The sequence below is a fragment of the Erinaceus europaeus genome, chromosome 8, assembly GCF_950295315.1.
Source record: "Erinaceus europaeus chromosome 8, mEriEur2.1, whole genome shotgun sequence".
NCBI classification, from domain to species: Eukaryota; Metazoa; Chordata; class Mammalia; order Eulipotyphla; family Erinaceidae; genus Erinaceus; species Erinaceus europaeus.
In genome coordinates, this window is record NC_080169.1 from 106,912,477 (window position 1) to 106,935,594 (window position 23,118).

Here is a 23,118-nt window from a genome sequence, read left to right on the forward strand (position 1 = left end):
TTTTTCCGGAAGTAGATTGCAGGCACTTCAGGGCAGCAGGGGAGAAAAGGGAGGCAGCTGAGCAATCAGGATGTTTGCTGATGGTTTTAAGGTTAACTGCACATAGTAATCCATGGCTTTTAATTAAAGAAGGAAGGTGGAGGTGGCATGTGTAGAAAGGCGCCCATGTCCGGGGGTCCAGATGTCATAAATGCCAGAGACTGGGGGGACCTGCCCTTGTCTTGACCTAAAGGGAGAGTTGGGAGTCAACTGCTTGGACCTCATGGAAACAATGGCTTGGACTTTCCAGGACAGTGGGCCCTACTCTCCAACAGGCCCTAGTCAGGGAATCTTGGGATTCCTACATAGACATGAAGGGCCTAGACCGCTAACAGATCCCTCTCTCCACTGACACTGGTCATCTCCATCAGGAACAACATCATAAACCCTCTTGTTGGCCTTTACAGTGCCTTACCCTCAATATGGATCTACAATGGTAGAAACTGCCCCACTCTCCAAAGGGAAGTTGGCTCAACATACTCTGCCATTCAAGGAAGACAGGTCCTGCGAGGAGAGTAGCCTATAATGTTCCTAGCTAAGGCCACAGAATCCAAGCTTTATCTACTTTTAAACCTGGACCCATCTTTAGCCTTCCACTGCCAGCCCCCTCTTCCATTTTGCTCCCATAATAAAGAATGGAAGAAATCAAGACAGAAAATACTGCTGTGTCACTGGACTCTAGCCTCCCCATCCCCCACCTAGCCCTACCCCCCCCCTTTCTGTATCTATTTCACAGCTTCCCCATTACAGTCTTTGGCAGTGGGAATAGAAGGATCAGTTACACAAAATCTCTGCTGCTTCTAATGCATGACCTCTACCCAGTCTCTCTCCTCTGGTAGTGGTGAGAGCAAGAGCAGAGTCCCAAAGGAAATTGCCTCTGCTTCTCCTCTAGTGCCCTGTGTTCATTCCATGCTTGGCTTCTCGCCATCTACCTATGCAATTTCACTATCATCTTCAAACCCCCTTTCAATCTCTCACATTCTATAGAACTTTAGATTTTCTTCAGTCTTCATTCTGTTCTCAGTCATCTGAGTCATCAGAGGAGCTCTCTCTTCACCCTCTTGGTTACTTGGTAAGTCCTCATGTTTACTGCAGAGTCTCTTTCCAATGAGTTTTAAGCTTGTATTTCTGGCCTCTCCTATTGAAGTGCCAAATAAATTTCCTTATCAAGATATTATTAACAGTGGTTATTATATCATACATATTGTCTTTCATGTTACATATTTAGTAGGCTTTGGGGGCTCTATAGACCTAATGTCCACTCTGAATAAAAGTGAAGTAACACTCCAGAGTATGTGTAGATGCAGCTTCTTGTCAGTTTCCCAAGATCGGGGCGGGGGTGGCGGGGTGGCGGGGGTTGGGCGGTGGTCATGAAGGAGATCACAGCTACTGGAACCACTGTTGTGCAAGGTAGAGCCATGTTTAATGGAAGCTTTGGGGGAGCCATGCCACTATTCTTTTATTAACTGTGTCTTTAGAATACTTGCAAGCTTTTCCCTGGTTCTCAAGTCAATGGCATCCACTGTATTTGCATCTAGAAAGATTCATAATCCACTCTCTGGTGTCCCTGACAGCTTTCTTCACTTTGCTTACTAACATTACAGAAAATCTATTTCCTACAGATTTACATAGTAACACAGATCTTGCTTTGTTCACTGTGGTGATGTAAAGATTATTTGGAAGGACTTACAAGATTCCACTTAACACTGTCATTTATCGCTAAAGGCAGAGAATATAGCAAGACAAGAAAAAAGAAACTTCTGGAAAGCATTGAGTCCAAGAGACATTCATGTACAATCTCTCCTGTGTCCTTATTCACACACAGATGGACTTGTCTTCTGCATAAAGTACCAGTAGCTATGTGATGAGTCTTCATTTTGGAAGGTTTCTATCAAAAGTTCCATCTGGAATTGTACACCTCTCTGATAATGTGAAGTTGTCTCATCAAACTCTCGGATCAAGCCAGGCTGTCCAATGTATTCTGTCAAATGAAAGCCATCAATAAATAAACTGTCCATGGTGGGTTACCAGAGAGATTTCATCATGCCATCACTTTTAACAGCGCATCATAAATCTCTTGTCCTTATCTTGGCCAACTGTCAAAGTCAGATATCCAGACATCTCTAGATACAGAAACTAAGCTTTTCCAGGTCAGCTGTAAAAGTATGTGTCTTATGTAGCTACCTATGTTGAAAGTCTTCCTATATCAGCTCATATGTAACATTTATTACATGATCATAATGATGATTTTGTCACCAGGGTTTTACACCTGCACAATCCAACCACTCCCAGAAAACTCATTTTATATTTTGAGATACAGGGTAAGATACAGAAAAGAAGATGGGGGAGAAAGAGAGAGACAAGACACCACAATAACACTCCACCACTTGTGAAGTTTCTCTTGGGCAGGTATTCCATTGTGGGGTCTGTAGGCTTAAACTTGGGCCCTCATACATGGTAAATTATGTCCTTTATCAGGTGAGATATCTCCTGGACCCCAATAATACTATTAAAAATTATTCAGGGCCAGGTGGTGATACAACCAGTTAAGCAAGCTCACATATTGCCATGTTCAAGCCCCCAGGCCCCACCTGCAGGGACAAGCTTTGCATGTGGTGAAGCAGTGCTGCAAATGTCTCCCTGTCTTGATCCCACTCTGTCTCACCATCCCTTCTTGATTTCTCTGTCTCTGTCAAATAAATAAATAAATAGATAAAATGTTTTAAAATGGCACAGTAAACTAAATAAATAAAAATACATTAACTGTGGTGCATTGCACCAAAGTAAAAGTCTCTGGGGTGGGAGGGGTGAGAATACTGATACTGGAAAAGGATAACAGAGGACCTAGTGGGGGTTGTATTATTATGTGGAAAACTGATAACTGTATGCATGTTAAAACTATTGTATTTACTGTCGAATATAAAATATTAATCCCCAAATAAAAAATTTTTTAAAAAGACTTTAACTGGTACCCTATTAATACATTGGAAAAGCTTGCTCAGTTTTTGATATTCTGGCTTTCTGTTAGAGCATGGTCACTTCCTTTCGTTGTACCTGTAGGACTTAACTTAGTCTCTAACTTCTGATCTTAAGTTGATGCCATATGGGCCAGTTTCCCCCACCATAGCCACATGATTAGCTTCAACAGTCTTGTATAATCCAAAACCACCAATAGAAATCTAAAATGTATTAAGCAGAATATTTCTAGGTCTTACAGACTGTCCTCTAGAAATTGAGCTAGGACCAAACCGTTCTTTGCTGTACATAAAATTTGTACAAGTTGGGCCTCCTGAGCTAATCTTTTACTTCACAACCAGGATATCTAGCTTCCCATACATTCTCCAACATTGTTTAGTTGTCTGATTTTTTAAATTTATATTTATAAAAAAAGGAGATATTGACAAAAACCATAGGATAAGAGGGGTACAACTTCACACATTTCTCATCACTAGAACTCCATATCCCATCCCCTCCCCTGACAGCTTTCCTATTCTTTAACCCTCGGGAGTATGGACCCAGGGTCATTACTAGGTACAGAAGGTGGAAGATCTGTCTTCTGTAATTGCTTCCCCGCTGAACATGGGCATTGACAGGTCGATCCATACTCCCAGCCTGCCTCTCTCTTTCTCTAGTGGGGCAGGCTCTGGGGAAGTGGGGCTCCAGGACACATTGGTGGGGTTGTCTGGCCAGGGAATTCTGGTTGGCATCATGTTAGCATATGGAACCTGGTGGTGGAAAAAAGAGTTAACATATAAAGCCAAACAAATTGTTGACTAATCATGAACCTAAAGGCTGAAATAGTTCAGATGAAGACTTGGGGTCTCCATTTTGTAGATAGTTGTCTAATTTTTTATGATCAGTATTGCTTGATTTGTACATTTTGTTTCTTTAGTTTTTTTCTATATTTATTTACAGGTGACACTGAACATTTTTACATATATATGTACATATATTGACATTTTTCATTTTTATAATTATTTTATATCTTATTGTGGTAAAAAGACAGCAAGATTTATTCTTTCAACAGACTTATTTTTTAGTGGGTGCTAAGGCCTCATGTATTTATGACAACACTTACCTAACTTAATTTTCTTATTTTTAAAGAAATTTTTGCAACTTTAATTTTTTATTACCTTAATTTATTGGAGACAGCCAGAAATTGAGAAGGTAAGGAGACATAAAGAGGGAGAGAGAAAGAGAGACACCTGAAACACTGTTTCACCACTCACAAAGCTTTCCCCATGCAGTGGAGGGGTCAGGGGCTCAAACCCGGGTCCTTGTGCATTGTAACATGTGTGCTCAACCAGGTACACCACCACCTGGCCCCCAAAGTCAATTTTCTTTTTTTTTTATTTCTTTATTGGGGGATTAATGTTTTACATTTGACAGTAAATACAATAGTTTGTACATGTATAATATTTCTCAGTTTTCCACATAACAATACAACATTCACTAGGTCGTCTGTCCTTTTTGGACCTGTGCTCTTCTCCACCCCCATCCCCCGCCCGGAGTCTTTTACTTTGGTACAATACACCAACTCTACTTCAGGTTCTACTTGTGTTTTTCTCTTATGATGTTTTTCAACTTCTGCCTGAGAGTGAGATCATCCCATATTCATCCTTCTGTTTCTGACTTATTTCACTTAACATGATTTCTTCAAGCTCCATTCAAGATGGGCTGAAAATGGTGAAGTCAACATTTATTTTTTTTATTTTTTATTTCGTTATTGGGGAATTAATGTTTCACATTCGGCAGTAAATACAATAGTTTGTACATGCATAACATTTCCCAGTTTTCCATATAACAGTACAACTCCTGCTAGGTCCTTTGTCATCCTTTTTGGAACTGTATTATCCCCTCCATCCACCTCTCCCCAGAGTCTTTTATTTTGGTGCAATATGCCAATCCCAGTTCAGGTTCTACTTGTGTTTTCTCTTCTGATCTTGTTTTTCAAATTCTGTCTGAAAGTGAGATCATCCCATATTCATCCTTCTGTTTCTGACTTATTTCAATTAACATGAATTTTTCAAGGTCCATCCAAGATCGGCTGAAAATGGTGAAGTCACCATTTTTTACAGCTGAGTAGTATTCCATTGTGTATATATACCACAACTTGCTCAGCCACTCATCTGTTGTTGGACACCTGGGTTGCTTCCAGGTTTTGGCTATTAAAAATTGTACTGCTAAGAACATAGGTATACACAAATCTTTTTGGATGGGTATGTTGGGTTTCTTAGGATATAACCCCAGGAGAGGAATTACTGTGTCATATGGAAGGTCCATGTCTAGCCTTCTGAGAGTTCTCCAGACTGTTCTCCACAGAGGTTGGACCAATTTACATTCCCACCAGCAGTGCAGGAGGGTTCCTTTGACCCCACAACCTCTCCAGCATTTGTTGCTGCTACCTTTTCTGATGTATGACATTCTCACAGGAGTGAAGTGATATCTCACTGTTGTCTTTGCATTTCTTTTGACAATCAGAGACTTGGAGCATTTTTTCATGTGTTTCTCAGCCTTTTGTATCTCTTCTATAGTGAATATTCTGTCCATGTCCTCTCTCCATTTTTGGGTGAGGTCATTTGTTTTCTTATGGTTAAGTTTGGAAAGCTCTTTATATATTTTGGTTACTGAACTCTTGTCTGATGTATGGCATGTAAAGATCATCTCCTATTCTGTGAGAGGTCTCTTTGTTTGGGTATTGGTTTCATTCATATATATTTTTTCAGTCCCTGAGTTGGAACACAGTGGCTGTTAAAGCCTCTTTTGTTCTTTTTCTTCCCTGTAGGCTATGGGAGCCTGAGGGCTTTTAAAATATAAGTAGGCTTCTTAGCTTAATCACTCACTCCTGAACCAAAAGATAAAGCAGGGTAGGGGAGAGATAGCACATTGCTTATGCAAAGAGACTCTCACACCCCAAGCATCCAAAGCTCTGGGCTCAATTCAGCTTCTCTGCCAAGCCGGGCAGCACTGCTGGGCCATGTGAGTTTCTAAACAATTCTTGTTTATAGTCTGTAGGTTCTGAGGCAATTACTCACCATGATCTCATCAGAAGAACAACATGGAAAGGCTCCCACTATACAGCATCATGCTAGGTCACCAAGGTGTAGCTCTTCTCCTGATTTTCCTGGTCAGTTCTCTGTTCCCCTCTGTCAGCACAGGGCCTCCCCCCTGCTGCTCCAACCTCTGAGGGCAGTAGCGATGGAGACTCACAGTTGCATTTTATGAGTCTTAGGAGAGTCCTGTCCTCCCTTCATCAGTCTTTTTTTTTTCCTCCAGGGTTATTGTTGGGGCTCAGTGCCTGCACCATGAATCCACTGCTCCTGGAGGCCATTTTTCCCCCATTGTTGCCCTTGTTGTCATAGTCTTGTTGTGGTTATTATTGTTATTTTTGATGTCATTCATTGTTGGATAGGACAGAGAGAAATGGAGAGAGGAAGGGAAGACAGAGAGGGGGAGAGAAAGACAGACACCTGCAGACCTGCCTCACTGCCTATGAAGCGACTTCCCTGCAGGTGGAGAGCCGTGGCTCAAACCAGAATCCTTAGGCCAGTCCCTGCACTTAGTGCCATGTACGCTCAACCCGCTGTGCCACTGCCCAACCCCCTAGCAGTCTTTTTGTTGATAAAACAGACTGGAGGTGGTGCCTCAACTGGTAAACTGCCAGACTGTTACCAGTCACTCCACCTCTCCTTAGGCTCCTTTCTGTCCAAAAGGCACATGTGTTTGCACTCCCTGGTGATTTGGTAGGTTCCTGAAGTCATTCTAGCCCTGCCTTGTTGTGGTCCCAGGTGATCTCTTTTGGTATTCCTAGTTGACCCAGGAAAGGAGAGGAGAGAAACACAGCTGCTGCTGCTCCATAGCCTGCCTCTGTCCCCAAGTCAGTTTTCTTATTCATCTATTTGAGATAGTGGATTAAAAGAAAAGAGAGAAGGGTAAAAAGAGAGAGAGGAGAAAGATGCTTTTACTGTTTTCACCATCTAAGGAGCACCCATGGTGTTGTACATGGTGTTCCCCTGCAGTGCTGGGGCTCAAACCCGAGGCCCCATGCATAGCAAAGTATGACCCCTTCTGGATGAGCTCAGTAGCAAGTTTTTAAGCATGCAGTATGTTGCTGCTAGAAGGTGCAGTGTTGAGACAGAAATTCATAGTGAATTCATAGTGCAGAAATCATTTAACTTGAGTTATTAAACTTTAAACTTGTTGATTAGTAGCGTCCTGTTTCTGCCTCCTGCTTGCCTCTAGCAGGAACCATTATAGTCTCTGCTTTTATAAATTTGACTAATTTAAATTCTACACATAAGTGGAATCAAGTAGCATTTGCTCGTCTTATTTGTTTGCTATGATGTTTTCAAGATTCATTCACATTGTTTTCATTTTATGATAGGGAACTAAGTTGACATTATGACAAAATTCATAGCTTAATGCAATAGTTAAAAGGGTTTCATGCTATCATATAAATAGATGGGCTATGGGGTAGAAATTAGTTAAAATTACACCCAGAAGTTCAGCATATAATATGTGGCAATTCTATATAACAGGGCTGGGGAAATAGCATAATGGTTATTCTAAAAAATTCTTTCACGCCTGAGGCTCTGATGTCCCAGATTCATTCCCCAGCACCACCATATGCTAGAGCTGAGTAGTGCTTTTGACTCTCTTGCTATCTTTCTGTATCTTTCTCTCTATAACTTTCTCTGTGTATCTCTCATTAAGATAAAATTTTTTGGTTTTCACTTTTTGGCTACTCTACCTCATTGTTTTTCTATTTGTAATTTAAATAAGTTTCCTAGATATCCCCAAAATAATACTGGTAACTTTATTGTGATCACATTACATTTATAGATTAATTTAAGGAAGAGTGACATCTTTACAATATTATATCTTCCTATCCAAGAACAAGGTATGTCTCACTATTAATCCTATTTTTTTTCTTCCAGAAGTTTAAAAGTTTCAGATTTTATGTTTAAGTCTTTGATCCATGTTGTGTTGACTTTTTTGTATATAAGTCCATTATTTATATATGAACACTCCATTTTTTTCAATATTTGTTGAGAGCTTTTTGCTTTCTGCATTGTGTGTCTTTGTCAGTGATTAATTTTTATTATTTATTATTTTTTATTGTCACCATGGCTATCACTGGTGCTCAATGTTGGCTCTACAAATTCACAACTCCTGGCCATCTCCCCTTTTTTTCTCTTATTTTTTTAAATTTTTTATTTATAAAAAGGAAACATTGACAAAACCATAGGATAAGAGGGGTACAACTTTGCTCAGTTCCCACCACCAGACCTCTATATCCCATTCCCCCCTCCCCCATAGCTTTCCTATTCTTTAGCCCTCTGGGAGTATGGACCCAAGATCACTGTGGAATGCAGAAGGTTGAAGGTCTGGCTTCTGTAATTGCACCTGCATATCAGATTTCAGGCTCAGGGAAAAAAAAAAAAAAGCACTAGTATAGCTCTATTTTTTTTTTAACAGAGTAGGAAAGAAACTGAAGTGGGGGGGGAGAGACAAAGAAAGAGAGAAAGAAAGACAACTACAGACCTTCTTCACCACTTGTGAAGTGTCCTGCTTGAGGTGGGAGTTGGGGGTAGGACCCAGGTCTTTGCACATGGTGATGTGTACATTCAACCAGGTGTACCATCCCCTATCCTGGCCTCCCTGTCAATGATTACTGACCGTATATAAACATAGATTTTTAGGGGGTGCATTCTCTATTCTATTTTGTTGGTCTATGTACCTGTCTTTATACCAGTACCATACATTGCTCTGATTACTGTAACTTTGTAAGATGCTCTGAAATCAAATTATGTTTTCAACATTATGCTTTCTAAAGATTGATTTGACTTTTTTTTTTTTGGCTCCATATAAATTTTACTGTTGTTTTCTACTACTGTAAAAAGTTTAACTGAGATTTTGCTAGGTTCTATACAGTCCAGGAAAATGTAAATTAAAGCCACATTCAGATAGATTTATACATTGTTTCATATTGCAGAATATAGTTCTGCAATAGCTTTTCTTCCTTTTTTTTAAATTCCACAGGGTTATCACTGGGGCTTGGTGCCTGCACTAGGAATTCACTGCTTCCAGTGGCCATTCCCATTTTTTTCCCTATTTTTATTTGACAGGACAGAGATAAATTGAGAGGGGAAGGGGAGGTAGGGAAGGAGAGAAAAAGATAGACACCTGCAGGCCTGCTTCACTGCTTATGAAGCATCTTCCCTGCAGGTAGGAAGCTGGGGCTCGAACCTGCGTCCTTAGACTTAGTGATAAGAACTACCTGATACCAATGAAAATGAAGAAACCGTTTACCAGACCCTGTGGGGTGCAGCAAAAGCTGTCCTCAGAGAGAAGTTTATAGCAATACAGACCCACATTAATAAACAGGAGAAATCTCTAGTAAACCATCTAACAATGCAACTGAACCAACTAGAAGTGGAACAACAAAAAGACCCAACAGTCAGCAAGAGACAGAAAATAGTCCAAATCAGAGCAGAAATCAATGAACTAAAAAACAAAAGGTCCATCATGAAGATTGATGAAACCAATAGCTGGTTCTTTGAATGCATAAACAAATTAGGTAAACCACTAGCTACACTCACCAAGAGAAAAAGAGAATGCTTTGGTAAAATCACTCAGAAATGAGAAAGGAGATATTACAGTAGATGAGGTAGAAATTCAAAGAATTATGCAAGATTATTATGAACATCTGTTCAGAACTAAAGTTAACAACTTAGAAGAAATGGACACATTCTCAGAGTCATACCAACTGCCAACCTTGACACAAGAGGAACTAGATAAACTTAAGAGGTCAGTCACTAGTAAAGAAATAAAAGCAGTAGTCAAAAGCCTCCACAAGAACAAAAGCCTGGGCCCAGGTGGCTGTACTAAATTTTATAGAACATTCAGAGAAGAACCCATCATCCTCAAACTCTTCCAGAAAGTAGAAGAGGGAACACTCCCAAACACATTTTATGAGGCTAACGATCCCCAAAGCAGGAAAGGACCCTACCAAAAAAGAAAACTACAGACTGATATCCCTGATGACTATTGATCCAAAGATCCTCAAAAAAATCTTGGCTAATTGAATCAAACAACTTAATAAGAGAATAATCCACCAAGATCAAGTGGAATTCATCCCTGGGAAACAGGGATTGTTCAACATCTGCAAGTTAATCAGTGTCATTCACTATATCAGCAAAAAGAAAGGTAAAAATCACATGATTTTATCAATTGATGTAGAAAAAAGCATTTGACAAGGTTCAGTACCCATTTATGATAAAGGCTCTCAAGAAACTGGGAGTGGAAGGAAAATTCCTCAACATAAAAAAGGCGATATGTGATAAACATACGGCTAACATCATGGTCAATGGGGGGAAATTGAAAGCTTTTCCCCTAAAATCAGGAACTAGACAAGGATGCCCACTCTCACCACTTTCATTCAACATAGTCCTAGAAGTCCTTGCCATTTCAAACAGGCAAGAAAGAGATATCAAAGGAAACCAGAATGGAAAAAGATCAAGTTAAGATATCATTATTTGCAGATGATATGTTGATATACCTAGAGGACCCCAGAAACTCTGTCAAGGCTCTATCACAAATCATAAATACAATCAGCAAAGTAGGAGGCTACAAAATCAATACTCACAAATCTGTAGCACTTCTTTATATAAAAGATGGGTCAGAGCAAATGAAACTGTAGGAACAAATCATCTTTTCAGCATATGTGTTATGGCAGTGGGGGATAGCCACATGCAATGTGGATGATGTTTAACCCTTACCCTGCATGAACTCAAAATAGATCAAGACCTCAATGTAAGAGCCAAATTGATAAAGCTGTTAGAAGTTGTAGAGGTGAACTTTCATGGACTTTGACTTAGAAATTGATTCTTAACTATAATTACAAAAGTACAACCACTGTCACAAAACTGATAAATTAGATTTTATCAAGATTAGAAACAAATAATGAAACTCAATGATAGAAAAAAAAACCTTACTGAAAATTCCAGAGGATCTGAATAAACACTTACTTAAGAAGACATACAGATATATAGATGATGACTATATTACAATACCTTACTATTGAGGAAGTTCATAGCAAAACAAAAAGGATATACCACCTTACACCTATGAGAATGATTTTTTTTTACCCAAAAGACAAGAAAAAATAAGCGTTGAAGATTATGTCAGTTGAAGGAAGCCCTTGTGCACTGTCAGTGGGAATGCAAATCAGACCAACAATTATGGAAAACAGGAAGGCATTATGGAGAGGTGTAAAACAAATTCTACATAATCCAGTTATCCCAATTTATCCCAGTATCTATCCCAGACTGCAAAACTGCTCATCCAAATCGATATATGCAACATCATACTTGTCACAACATTATTTTCCATACCCAAGAACTGGAAATAGCCTGAATGTCCACCAACTGATGAATAAGTGTTTTGTGGTACACATATATGTGCGCCTATAATATATGCATGCATGTATATATTATTTAGCTATACAAAGATTAAATCATGCCATTTGTAACAATATGGGTGGATCTAGAGGGATTTTATAATTATATTATATCCTATTAATAAAATAAGTCAGACATACTATATGTGGCATATAGAGAAAAAAACACAAATGAGGTAAGTAAAATGAGAGTAATTATTTAACTATAAAACCACCACTCATGGTTATCAGAAGAAGTTGTGGGGAATAAGGACTTGGGTAAATTGGGATAGAGATATTCTATGGTGAAGAACAGAATTGGACTCTGGGTGGTAAACTTAATGTAGCATTTTAATTTTTAAAAAATATTTATTTATTCCCTTTTGTTGCCCTTGTTTTATTGTTGTAGTTATTGATGTCATAGTCATTGGATAGGACAGAGAGACATGGACAAAGGAGGAGAAGACAGAGAGGGGGAGAGAAAGATAGACACCTGCAGACCTGCTTCACTGCTTGTGAAGTGATCCCCCTGTAGGTGGGGAGCCAGGGGCTCAAGCCGGGATCGTTAAGCTGGTCCTTGCACTTTGTGCCACCTGTGCTTAACCCACTGTGCTGCCGCCCAACTCCCCAGCATTGTAATTTTTAATGGTGCAAATCTGAAGTGTATATGGTGTTATAATGCAATGCTATTTCAATAAAAAATACAAATATGTAGTTAAAAACAAATGATCAGTATATATGTAATGATGCCCTACACATTAAGAGAACATTGTTGAGGTCAGGTAGAGTGCACATGTTACTATGTACAAGGCCCCAGGCTTGAGCACCAGGCCACCATATTGGAACACCTGCAGTAAAGAGGCTTCATGAGCAATGGAGTGGTGCTCTCTTCCTCTCTCGAGTTCTCTCTGTCTCTCTGTAAACAAGCCCACTAGAGCAGAGGAGCATTCCAGCAGGTGTCAAGTCCCAGCAATATGCCTAGTGAGAAAAATCACACATACAAACACACACACACACACACACACACTACACAGAGAGAGAGAATTGCAGTAGTGTGCGCGCTTAACCAGGTGTGCCACTGCCTGGCCCCAGAGAAAGAGAATTGTAATCTTCACATGCCATACATCAGACAAGAGACTAATACCCAAAATACACAAAGAGCTCAGCAAACTTAGCAACAAAAAAGCAAATGACCCCATCCAAAAATGGGCAGAGGATATGGACAGAACATTCACTACAGAAGAGATCCAAAAAGCTAACAAACACATGAAAAATTGCTCCAGGTAACTGATTGTCAGAGAAATGCAAATAAAGACAACATTGAGATACCATCTCACTCCTGTGAGACTGGAATACATCAAAAAGGACAGCAGCAACAAATGCTGGAGAGGCTGTGGGGACAGGGTTACCCTTCTGCACTGCTGGTGGGAATGTAAATTGGTCCAGCCTCTGTGGAGAGCAGTCTGGAGAACTCTCACAAGGTGAGACATAGACCTTCCATATGACCCAGTAATTCCTCTCCTAGGGATATACTCCACGGATTTCATAACACCCAACGAAAAAGATTTGTGAACAAATATTCTGGGGTGATGTGTCCAACTGTTCCAGCAACAAAAGTTTATTTAGCATAATTTCTAGTTCCAGAAAGAGTATGAACTACCATGAGGCCAACCAGACTTCCCTGGACAGACAACCCCACCGATGTGTCCTAGAGCCCTGCTTTCCCAGAGCCCCACCCCACTAGGGAAAGAGAGAGGCAGGCTGGGAGTATGGATCGACCTGTCAACACCCATGTTCAGCAGGGAAGCAATTACAGAAACCAGACCTTCCACCTTCTGCATCCCACAGTGACCTTGGGTCCATACTCCCAGAGGGTTAAAGAATAGGAAAGCTGTCAGGGGAGGGGATGGGATACAGAGTTCTGGTGGTGGGAATTGTGTGGAGTTGTACCCCTCTTATCCTCTGGTTTTGTCAGTGCTTCCGTTCTATAAATAAATAATTTTATTTATTTAAGTAATTGAAGTATGCAAATAAAACAATTTCCACCTCTGAAAAAAAAGAAAAAGAATTTACTTTGTAATTTATTAGTAATTCATTTGTTTGTATCATCCAGTTAAGCCTGCATTGTGCAGTGATATGTATTTGCATCGATGTGTAGGTCACACTTTTTCTGGAACTAGAAATTATGCTAAATAAATTTTTGTTGCTGGAACAGTTGGACACATCACCCTAGAAAATTTGTCCACTAAATGTTTGTCACTCATCCTAAATTATTGTTGTTGTTTCAGTGATTATATTTGGTATCATAGAGCCTAGACTCCTTCAGTCAAGCATAATATGACACCCATTAGCCAATTTAAAGGCTAAACAAGCAGAAGCAGAACAAATCATCACCAATCCCAGCCTCACTGAAAGATGGGAACAAGTAGGGTAGTTGGGCTATTAAGTCATTTTTTCCAAATAGGTAATTGTCAAAATAAGGTCAAAACCAGGTAATACATGTATGTATGACTCAATTTTTAAGATAGTCCAGAAATTAATGGGAAAAACAAAAAGGAAAACTGGTATAGGCAAATAAAAAGGTGGGAGGAGCCAGGTGAGGACACAGCCAGTTGAGCATACACATCACCTTGTGCAAGGGTTTGATCAAACCCTGGCTCCCCACCTGCAGAGAAGCTTCAGGAGTGGTTACGTAGGTCTGTAGGTGTCTTGTCTTTCTCTCTCCCCTACTTCCCCCTCTTCTCCCAATTCTCTCTACCCTGTCAAATAAATAGAACGAGGAAGAGAGAGAGAGAAGAAAGAAAGAAAAGAGAGAGAGAGAAAAGAAGGAAGGAAGGGAGGGAGGGAGGGAGGGAGGGAGGGAGGGAGGGAGGGAGGGAGGGAGGAATGGGAGGGGAAAGGAAGGAAGAAAAAGAAAGAAAGGGCTGTCACAAGCAGTGGTTTCCTAGTGCTGACATCCAGCCCCATTGATAACCCAGGTGGAAAAATTAAGTGAGTGCCCAAAAAGTATTCCACTGGAGAAGACAGAAAATACTAGAGCGTGTTTATGAGCTTAAGGGGCAACCATCATGAGTAAGAAGCAAAAGATACGGGTGGGGTGGGGTGGGTAGCATAATGGTTATGCAAACAGACTCTCATGCCTGAGGCTCCTGAGTCTCAGGTTCAATCCTCCACACCACCATAAGCCAGAGCTGAGCAGTACTCTGGGGTTTCTCTCTGTGTTTTTCTCTGCATCTCTCTCAAAAATAAATAAATATTTTTAAAAAGGTTTTTATTTTTTAAAAAAAAGAGCAAAAGATACAAGGGGAGAAAAAGAACAAAAGGTGGAAATGAAACAGAAACTGTTGCACGCTTAAGAGAAATAGAAACCTTAGTAATATGAAATCAATAATTACATAAAATGATAATTAAACTACTCATTATAATAACTTAGAATAAAGTATAATGAAACATTGAGGTTTGTTTTTTTTTTCACAGTGTGACAATGTTTGTTGTTTATCCTGGTGAACCCAAATAAAATCCAATCCCACCAAAAAATGTTTTAAAATGTTAGTCTGAATATACCACTGAGTACTTTGAAATTCATTTTCCTGTTTTATTTTATTTATGTTCCATCTGGGTAACATTTCCCCCCCTCTTTTCCAGATTGGAGTCCTTCTTTTTCTGAGCCAATGTACACCCCAACAGGCCAGGAGATGGAGCCCCTTTATCCAAACTCCAAGGATAATACTGTGGTTTATCTAGCTGAAGATGGTGAGCACATAATGAGAAATGTTGTTATAAAATATTATTTGATGCATGGATTACTCTTTCAGTTTATTTGTTTTGCTGTTCACTGTGAAATTTTCAGATTGCCAGGCAGTCCCTATATTCATAAAGATGTCTGGTTATTTATAAATGTAAATATGGGGTCGGTGCTGATTATCTTTAAGTGTTGTGCTTGTTGTTTATTCATTCATTCATTTATTTATTTATTTATTTTGAATGAGACAGGGAAATTGAGAAGGAAGGAGAGGTAGAAAAGGAGAGAAAGAGACACCTCCAGTACTGCTCCATCACTCGTGAAGCTTCTCTCCTGCAGGTAGGGGTGGGGGGCTTGAACCCACACGACAATGTGTGCACTCGACCAGGCATACCACCACCTGTCCCTGCTAATTGTGTTTTTTTAATGTACACTGCAGTTTACGTGAAGTTATGTTACAGTGAAATATCATGTTGGCCATTAGTGTAGAAAATTCTATTTGTAGGAATTCTTGGGGCCAGGAGGTGGTGCACTTGGTTAAGTACTCATGTTACAGTGTGCAAGGACTCAGGTTCAAGTCCCTGGTCTCACCTGCAGGGGAAAAGCTTCATGAGTGGTGAAGCAGAGCTTCAGACGCCTCTCTAGCTCCCCTTCCCCCTCTCAATTTCTCTCTGTAGCAAATAAATAAATAAATAAATTACATATTTTTAAAAAAGAAAAAAATACTTTCTTTTTTTTTAATTTAAGAAAGGATTAATTAACAAAACCATAAGGTAGGAGGGGTACAACTCCACACAATTCCCACCACCCAATCTCCATAACCCACTCCCTCCCATGATAGCTTTCCCATTCTCTATCCCTCTGGGAGCATGGACCCAGGGTCATTGAGGGTAGCAGAAGGTAGAAGGTCTGGCTTCTGTAATTGCTTCCCCGCTTAACATGGGCGTTGACTGCCAGGTCCATACTCCCAGTCTGCCTCTCTCTTTCCCTAGTAGGGTGTGTCTCTGGGGAAGCTGAGCTCCAGGACATATTGGTGGGGTCTTCAATCCAGGGAAGCCTGGCCAGCATCCTGGTGGCATCTGGAACCTGGTGATTGAAAAGAGAGTTAACATATGAAGCCAAACAAATTGTTGAGCAATCATGGACCCAAAGCTTGGAATAGTGGAGAGGAAGTGTTAGGGGGGTACTCACTGCAAACTCTAGTATACTTCTGCTTTCAGGTATATATTTTGCAGTAGTTTATGGATACGTGTGCACATAAGCTCTCTCTCACAGAAACTGGTGTATATCTAGGTTATGGGACTTGGTTAGAAAGTGAACCACCTGAGATGAAATTAGAGTGTACTATAAAAGGAAAGGTCTCACCCTAGTAATGAAGCTGAAGGGTTGTCATTCCACTCGTGAAGTCTCTGGACACAGTCTGAGGTAAAGCATGTTGAGGTGGCAATCGTTGCGTTGGTTAGGTTGTGATCGGCGGATGCAATATTATTTGGTATGGATTGGGAGATGCATACGGGAAAGTGGGCCCTATCCAAGGGTTCCAGGACTGGGGGAAGTAGGGGCTCTATAGTGGAGATGTGAGGTTCCTGCTGTCTTAGGGTTCCAAAAGACAATCGATAGTTAATGTTATCATCACATTATTTGGTAATTGGGTTAACTTTGAAAAGTCCTTTTGTTAGGGTTTGCTGTACAGTATCCAGTATCTTGTATATAGCTGTGCTATTGGATGCTTCTAATCTACTTGGTCTAGGCTTTTGAGAGAGACCGCATATCAAATACACAGTCTATATATTAAAAAGATTCAGTTTGTGTTTTGAAAAACTTTGAGACATACAATTGATTTTCCCCCTCTCATATTAATCAACTACTGATTTATATGTCTACATTTTGCTAGGAGTGTACATAAACACCATTCCCACCACCAAAAGACTGTGACCCATCCCTCCCACCCACTCCCACCCCCCACTGGCCCAGGAAGCTGCATGTCTACCCCTCACCACAGGGTAAGGTGCCCTACTTACAATTTGATCAGGTCCTGTTTTTAGTTTCCCTTTCATATCTTCTTACTCAACTTCTGTTGATGAGTAGGATCATCCCATACTCATCTTTATCTTTCTGACTTAGTTCACTTAACATAATTCCTTCTAGCTCTGTCCAAGATGGGTCAGAGAAGGTGGGTTCATTGTTCTTGATAGCTGCATAGTATTCCATTGTGTATATATACCACAGCTTTCTCAGCCACTCATCTGTTGTTGGGCACCTGGGTTGCTTCCAGGTTTTAGCTATTATGAATTGTGCTGCTATGAACATAGGAGTACATACCTCTTTTTGGTTGGGTGTTATGGAGTCCTTGGGGTATAACCCCAGGAGAGGAATTACTAGATCATATGGAAGGTCCATGTCTAGCCTTCTGAGAGTTTTCCAGACTGCTCTCCACAGAGGCTGTACCAATTTACATTCCCACCAGCAATGTAAAAGGGTTCCTCTGTCCCCACATCCTCTCCAGCATTTGTTGCTGCTGTCCTTTTTGATGTATGCCATTCTTACAGGAGTGAGGTGGTATCTTAGTGTTGTCTTAATTTGCATTTCTCTGACAATCAGTGACCTAGAGCAGTTTTTCATATGTTTGTTAGCCTTTTGGATCTCCTCTGTAGTGAATGTTTTGTTCATATCCTCTGCCCATTTTTGGATGGGGTCATTTGCTTTTTTGGTGCTAAGTTTGCTGAGCTCTTTATATATTTTGGTGATTAGTTTCTTGTCTGATGTATGGCATGTGAAGATCTTCTCCCATTCTTTGAGGGGTCTCTCTGTTTGTTTAATAGTTTCTTTGGATGTGCAGAAGCTTTTCAATTTGATGTAGTCCCATTGGTTTGTTTCTGCTTTAGTCTTCCTTGCAATTGGGTTTGATTCATCAAAGATGTCCTTGAGGCGTAGGTGGGAAAGTGTTTTACCAATGTTTTCCTCTAAGTATTTGATTTAAAAAAAAAAAAAAGAAATTTGAGATTTCTTTTTAGGAGACCATCCAGTGGCTCGTCCGGTAGAGTGCACATGTTAACAAGCGTGAAGGTCCAGGTTTGAACCCCTGCCCCAGGCTACACATGAACTCCTGAAAGGGGAGTTTTTCATTAGCAGCGGAGCAGTGTTATGACCTCTCTCTTTCTCTGCTTCTCTCTCTGTATGTGTATCTCTCATCCTCTATCTAGAAGGAAGAAAATAAAATGAAAAAAGAATAAATGACCACTGGGAACTATGAAGTTGTACAGACACAGAGGCCCAGCAATAACCTTTGTGGGGAAAAAAATATGTTTATGACTCTGTATTCTATGTAGTCAAAGATAAATCCTGTTGAGTGCTCTGAAGCAATCATTGCCCCTTCATCTAAGCCAGGGGTGGGTAAATCTAACCTATGGACCATATATGATTCAAGAAATCATTTTGTCTGGCCTTGAAAAGACAATCACACACAGGATCTGAAATTCAGTAGATATAGGAACTTTTACATATCAACATTAAGTGCTCGTTTTTAACTTGATAATATGGTACCATCTGTGAATTATGCTATAAATATACCAATGACCTTGGCAGAAGGTTTAGACCCTGTCTAAACCCTGACACAATCAATCATTCAGGTGGTTTTCATTTCATTTCATTCCTTGCCAATTTGGTGCATATTTTGGAGTTGTCATCTTTAAAACAGAAAACACTCCATGCTTTGCAAGCATTATTTAAGACTGTGTCTCAAGAAAGCATTCTTGACACTTCAGATCAATATGTGTGCTTTTGAGAGCTCTAGTATTACAAAATTTCATATTTCATGTCTGCTTGATGATAGAGGGTGTTGGTAACGAAACAAAGGGTTTGTACAATATCCAAAAGTGTACTCCTTAGGCATCAACCTATATGGAGCTTCTGAAGGATTTGACTGTCAACATTCTATACATATCTTTAGACTGTATATACTAAGGGTGCCTTCCTGGGAGTAATGTATTTAAAAGTTTGACAAAACAGAAATTTATAGGGATTGTTTTCTATAAACCAAGCAATTCTATAAATCAAATGCATATATCTAAACAAGTATAGTGAGAGAAACACCTCTGAATTATTAAACTTCAAGTTTTTCCATAAGTAGCCTGTCTTGAAACTCCTACACTGACTATTTCCAACAATTTGGCTATTGTATACCCAGATCAATTAAGCTTATATTTATCCTACATGGAGTTTGCTGGACTGCTTGGATCCACAAGTTAATTGGGTATTTTTCACCAAATATAAGAAACATCCAACCATTATTTATTTATCTTTTCCCATTCTATTACCTATCTTCTATCCTTTGTAATTTCATGGACACATATGATGGCTGCTAGCTATGTCCCACATTTCACTGAATATTTGTTCACTTTTTTCTTCTCTGTCCCTGAGTTTGCATCGAATTTGTTGTTTGCTTGTTTTTAAGCTCACTGAGTCTTTTTCTTTACGACCTTCAATTTCTTTTGAACTCACCTAGTAAATCTTTCACTTCAGTTATTGTAACTTTTTTCTTTTTTGTAGTTTCCATTTTTTCAGATTATCCATTTACTAAACTATCTTTTTTTGTAAGTGCAAAGGGTTTGTTTCAACTATAGAAACATTCTTTATAAAAAGGTATCAAGAGATTGTATGGAAAGATGAATAACAGTATCTAAAACTCATGTACAAGATTCCTTTATATAATGTACTTTGCTCGCTCACTCTCAGAAATTTTTTAAAAATTTTTATTGGGGGATTAATGTTTTATAGTTGACAATAAATACAATAGTTTGTACATAACATTTGTCAGTTTTCCACACAATAATACAACCCCCACTCGGTCCTCTGCCATCCTGTTCCAGGACCTGAACTCTAAATATAACTTTTACTTATGTATATTAAATATATTTTTCCTTCTAAGTTTTTTAAAAATATATTTAAATTCCTTAAATTCCAATATCTGGGTTAGATTAGGGCATGTTACTTAAGTAGAAGGAAAGGTATTGCAACATTGCTTCATAGCTCATGAATTTACATGGAAGCACTTTTACATCTATTGAAAGAGAAAAATTTGTAATTTTCATCTTTTGCAATTGGGATTTAAATTGCTTTCTTTTAAAATTGTGTTGAGTTTTGTTCTGATGGGCAGCTAAACTGATAGGAAATTATTTTGTTTCAGTCAGGCCTGGATTTACATTTTGCAAAGGCAGCACTATTTTAACTTTAACTTGAGGCCTGGGTCACCTTCCTTCCTCTTAGATGTGTTTTCTTGTGCCTGATATGCAATCTTTCTTTTTTGAAAAAAACTTTTCAAAATTATATTTATTTATTTACCTATTGGATAGAGACAGCAATCGAGAGGGAGGGGAAAATAGAAAGGAAAAGACAGAGAGACACCTGCAGCACTGCTTCACTACTCACAAAGCTTGCCTCTTGCAGGCGGGGACCGGGGGCTCCAACATTAGATCCTTGTGCCTTGTAACATGTGCTCAACCAGGTGCACTACCCCGCAGCCCCCTGGTATGCAATCTTTCCAGAGCCACTGCTGGCTGACTGGGATACTAAGTGGATTTTTTTTCCCATCTAGGATAGGTTGGAATTCCAGTATATCCTAAAATTTATACTTTGGGATCTCAGTACCTTGTTAGTACTCTTTCCTACATTGCTTTATCTTGTAAGAACAGAGACTACCAATACCCATAAGAAGACCATGTCATTTCAGTGAGAGCAACCTTAAGATCAGTTGCTTAATCCTAACCAGAACTATTAATATGATAAATAAGCTGGAGCCAGGAAGTGGCCCCCCAGTTAAGTGCTCATAGTACTATGCTCAAGGACCCAGGTTTGAGCCCCCTTTCTCCACTTGCAGAGCACACACCTCACTAGTGCTGAAGCAGGTCTGCAGGTATTCTTTCTCCCTCTCTATTTCCATGTCTCCTCTCAGTTTCTCTCTGTCCTATTGAATAAAATAGAAAAAAGAAATAAAAAATGGCCACTGGAACTGTGGATTCGTAGTGCAGGCACTGAGCCTCAGCGATAACCCTAGAGGCAATATATATATATATATATATATATATATATATATATATATATATATATATCACTGTTGTTTTCTTATTGCCTTACACTGTCTTCAACATATATTAATGTCAAAAGCGCTTAATATTTATAATCCTTCCTGACATTTTAATTACACGTGCACTATTGCTCCAAACCCTGTGGATATAGCCTATACACTTTAGATTTAACTTGATACTTCTATGCTCTTCTTATTTTATCAGCTTACAAAGAGCCCTGCTTTGTGTATTCCCGAGTTGGGGGCAACCGAACACCCTTGAAACAACCCGTGGACAACTGTGATGATACTTTAATGTTTGAAGCAAGATTTGAAAGTGGTAATCTACAGAAGGTAGTCAAAGTGTAGGTCTTCATTGATTTTATTTGAGGAGCTAAACCACCAACTATTATTTCTGTATTAGGTACATGAGAATTTTAATTGTACCATAGAACTTTGATATCTTTTTTTTCTTGTTTTCTTGTTTCTTTTTTTCTTTTTATTTATAAAAAGGAAACACTGACAAAAAACATAGGATAAGAAATTACAAATCCACACAATTCCCACCACCAGAAATCCGTATCCCATGCTCTCCCCTGATAGCTTTCCTATTCTTTATCTCTCTGGGAATATAGACCCAGGGTCGTTATGGGGTGCAGAAGGTGGAAGGTCTGGCTTCTATAATTGCTTCCCCGCTGAACATGAGCATTGACAGGTCAATCCATACTCCCAGCTTGTCACTCTCTTTCCCTAGTGGGGCAGGGCTCCAGGGAAGCGGAGCTCCAGGACACATTGGTGGGGTTGTCTGCCCAGGGAAGTCTGGTTGGCATCATGTTAGCCTCTGGAACCTGGTGGCAGAAAAAAAAAAAGTTAACATATAAAGCCAAACAAATTGTTGATTAATCATGAACCTAAAGGCTGGAATAATGCAGATTAAGATTTGGGGTCTCCGTTTTGTAGATAGCTAGTAGGCCTATTTTAGTTATATTCCATAGGTCCCATGATTATACTAATTTTTTCTTGAGCCTGACATCTGATATGTTGGTGGACCCAAGTTGTTGTCTGGGGAGATGATGTTATGGCTGGAAAAAAGGGCTAGAAACCTGGATTGGGGAAGAAAGAAGCTCCCAAATATGGGAAAGGTGTATAAATATTGTTGACTGTAAACCCCATCGATTTGATCTGGGGCCCGTATTTAGCTTAGGAGTCTAGGTGACCTCTGCATCCCTGTAGGTCTGAGATAACTTTAATTTCTTGATATGCAGATGCTAATTAGAAATTAGTATGGAAGAGGAAATGAAAGTTTCTGAGTTCAAGTGATTTTGAGAACCATCACATAAAGTTGAGCAGGTTTCTGTGGTATATTTTCAATATAACTATACACAAATGGCTTTCAAATTTATTAATAAGGTAGTTCTTGGGATAACCATTTCATAAAATATGCTTAGGGATATGCATGTTATCCAAAAACATTTTATGAAAATATTTAGACATATTTGTATGTGCAGAGTATAATACGTTCTACACTGACTAGATTCAGTTAGATTCAATAGCTCTCAAGGTACTGCAACAACTTTATCTATCCTTAGGTGACTGTTTACAACACACAATAAATACCTAGTTCTGATAGGATAAAAAGGTACCTGGAAAAGAAAAAAGCTACAAACAGCCAGGTAATATTGTTACACAGACATGTACTATAACAGTGAAATTATTTTTTTGCCTTTATTTAAATACCTTCAGTGACTAGTCAGTGTGTAAAGACTTATCAACTATAGTTCCAGTTCTCGGGAAGTTTACAATTTGTAATCTGCATGGTCAAATTAGTTTATGTAG

General features: G+C 39.4%; 1 protein-coding gene across 5 annotated transcripts in view; it reads left to right on the top strand.

Annotated features, from left to right (window-relative positions):
* AGBL3 (AGBL carboxypeptidase 3) overlaps positions 1 to 23,118 on the top strand; it is a 72,571-nt gene that overhangs the window by 12,970 nt on the left and 36,483 nt on the right. For 3 of the 5 annotated variants that reach the window (XM_060196613.1, XM_060196612.1, XM_060196614.1), the window contains exons 5-6: positions 15,125 to 15,232; positions 21,509 to 21,647. In XM_060196613.1, the coding sequence (XP_060052596.1) occupies positions 15,125 to 15,232; positions 21,509 to 21,647 (247 nt within the window). Of the gene's footprint in view, positions 1 to 1,764; positions 2,067 to 15,124; positions 15,233 to 21,508; positions 21,648 to 23,118 lie in introns of those variants that run through there. The other 2 variants (XM_060196615.1, XM_060196616.1) reach the window with 2 other exon arrangements.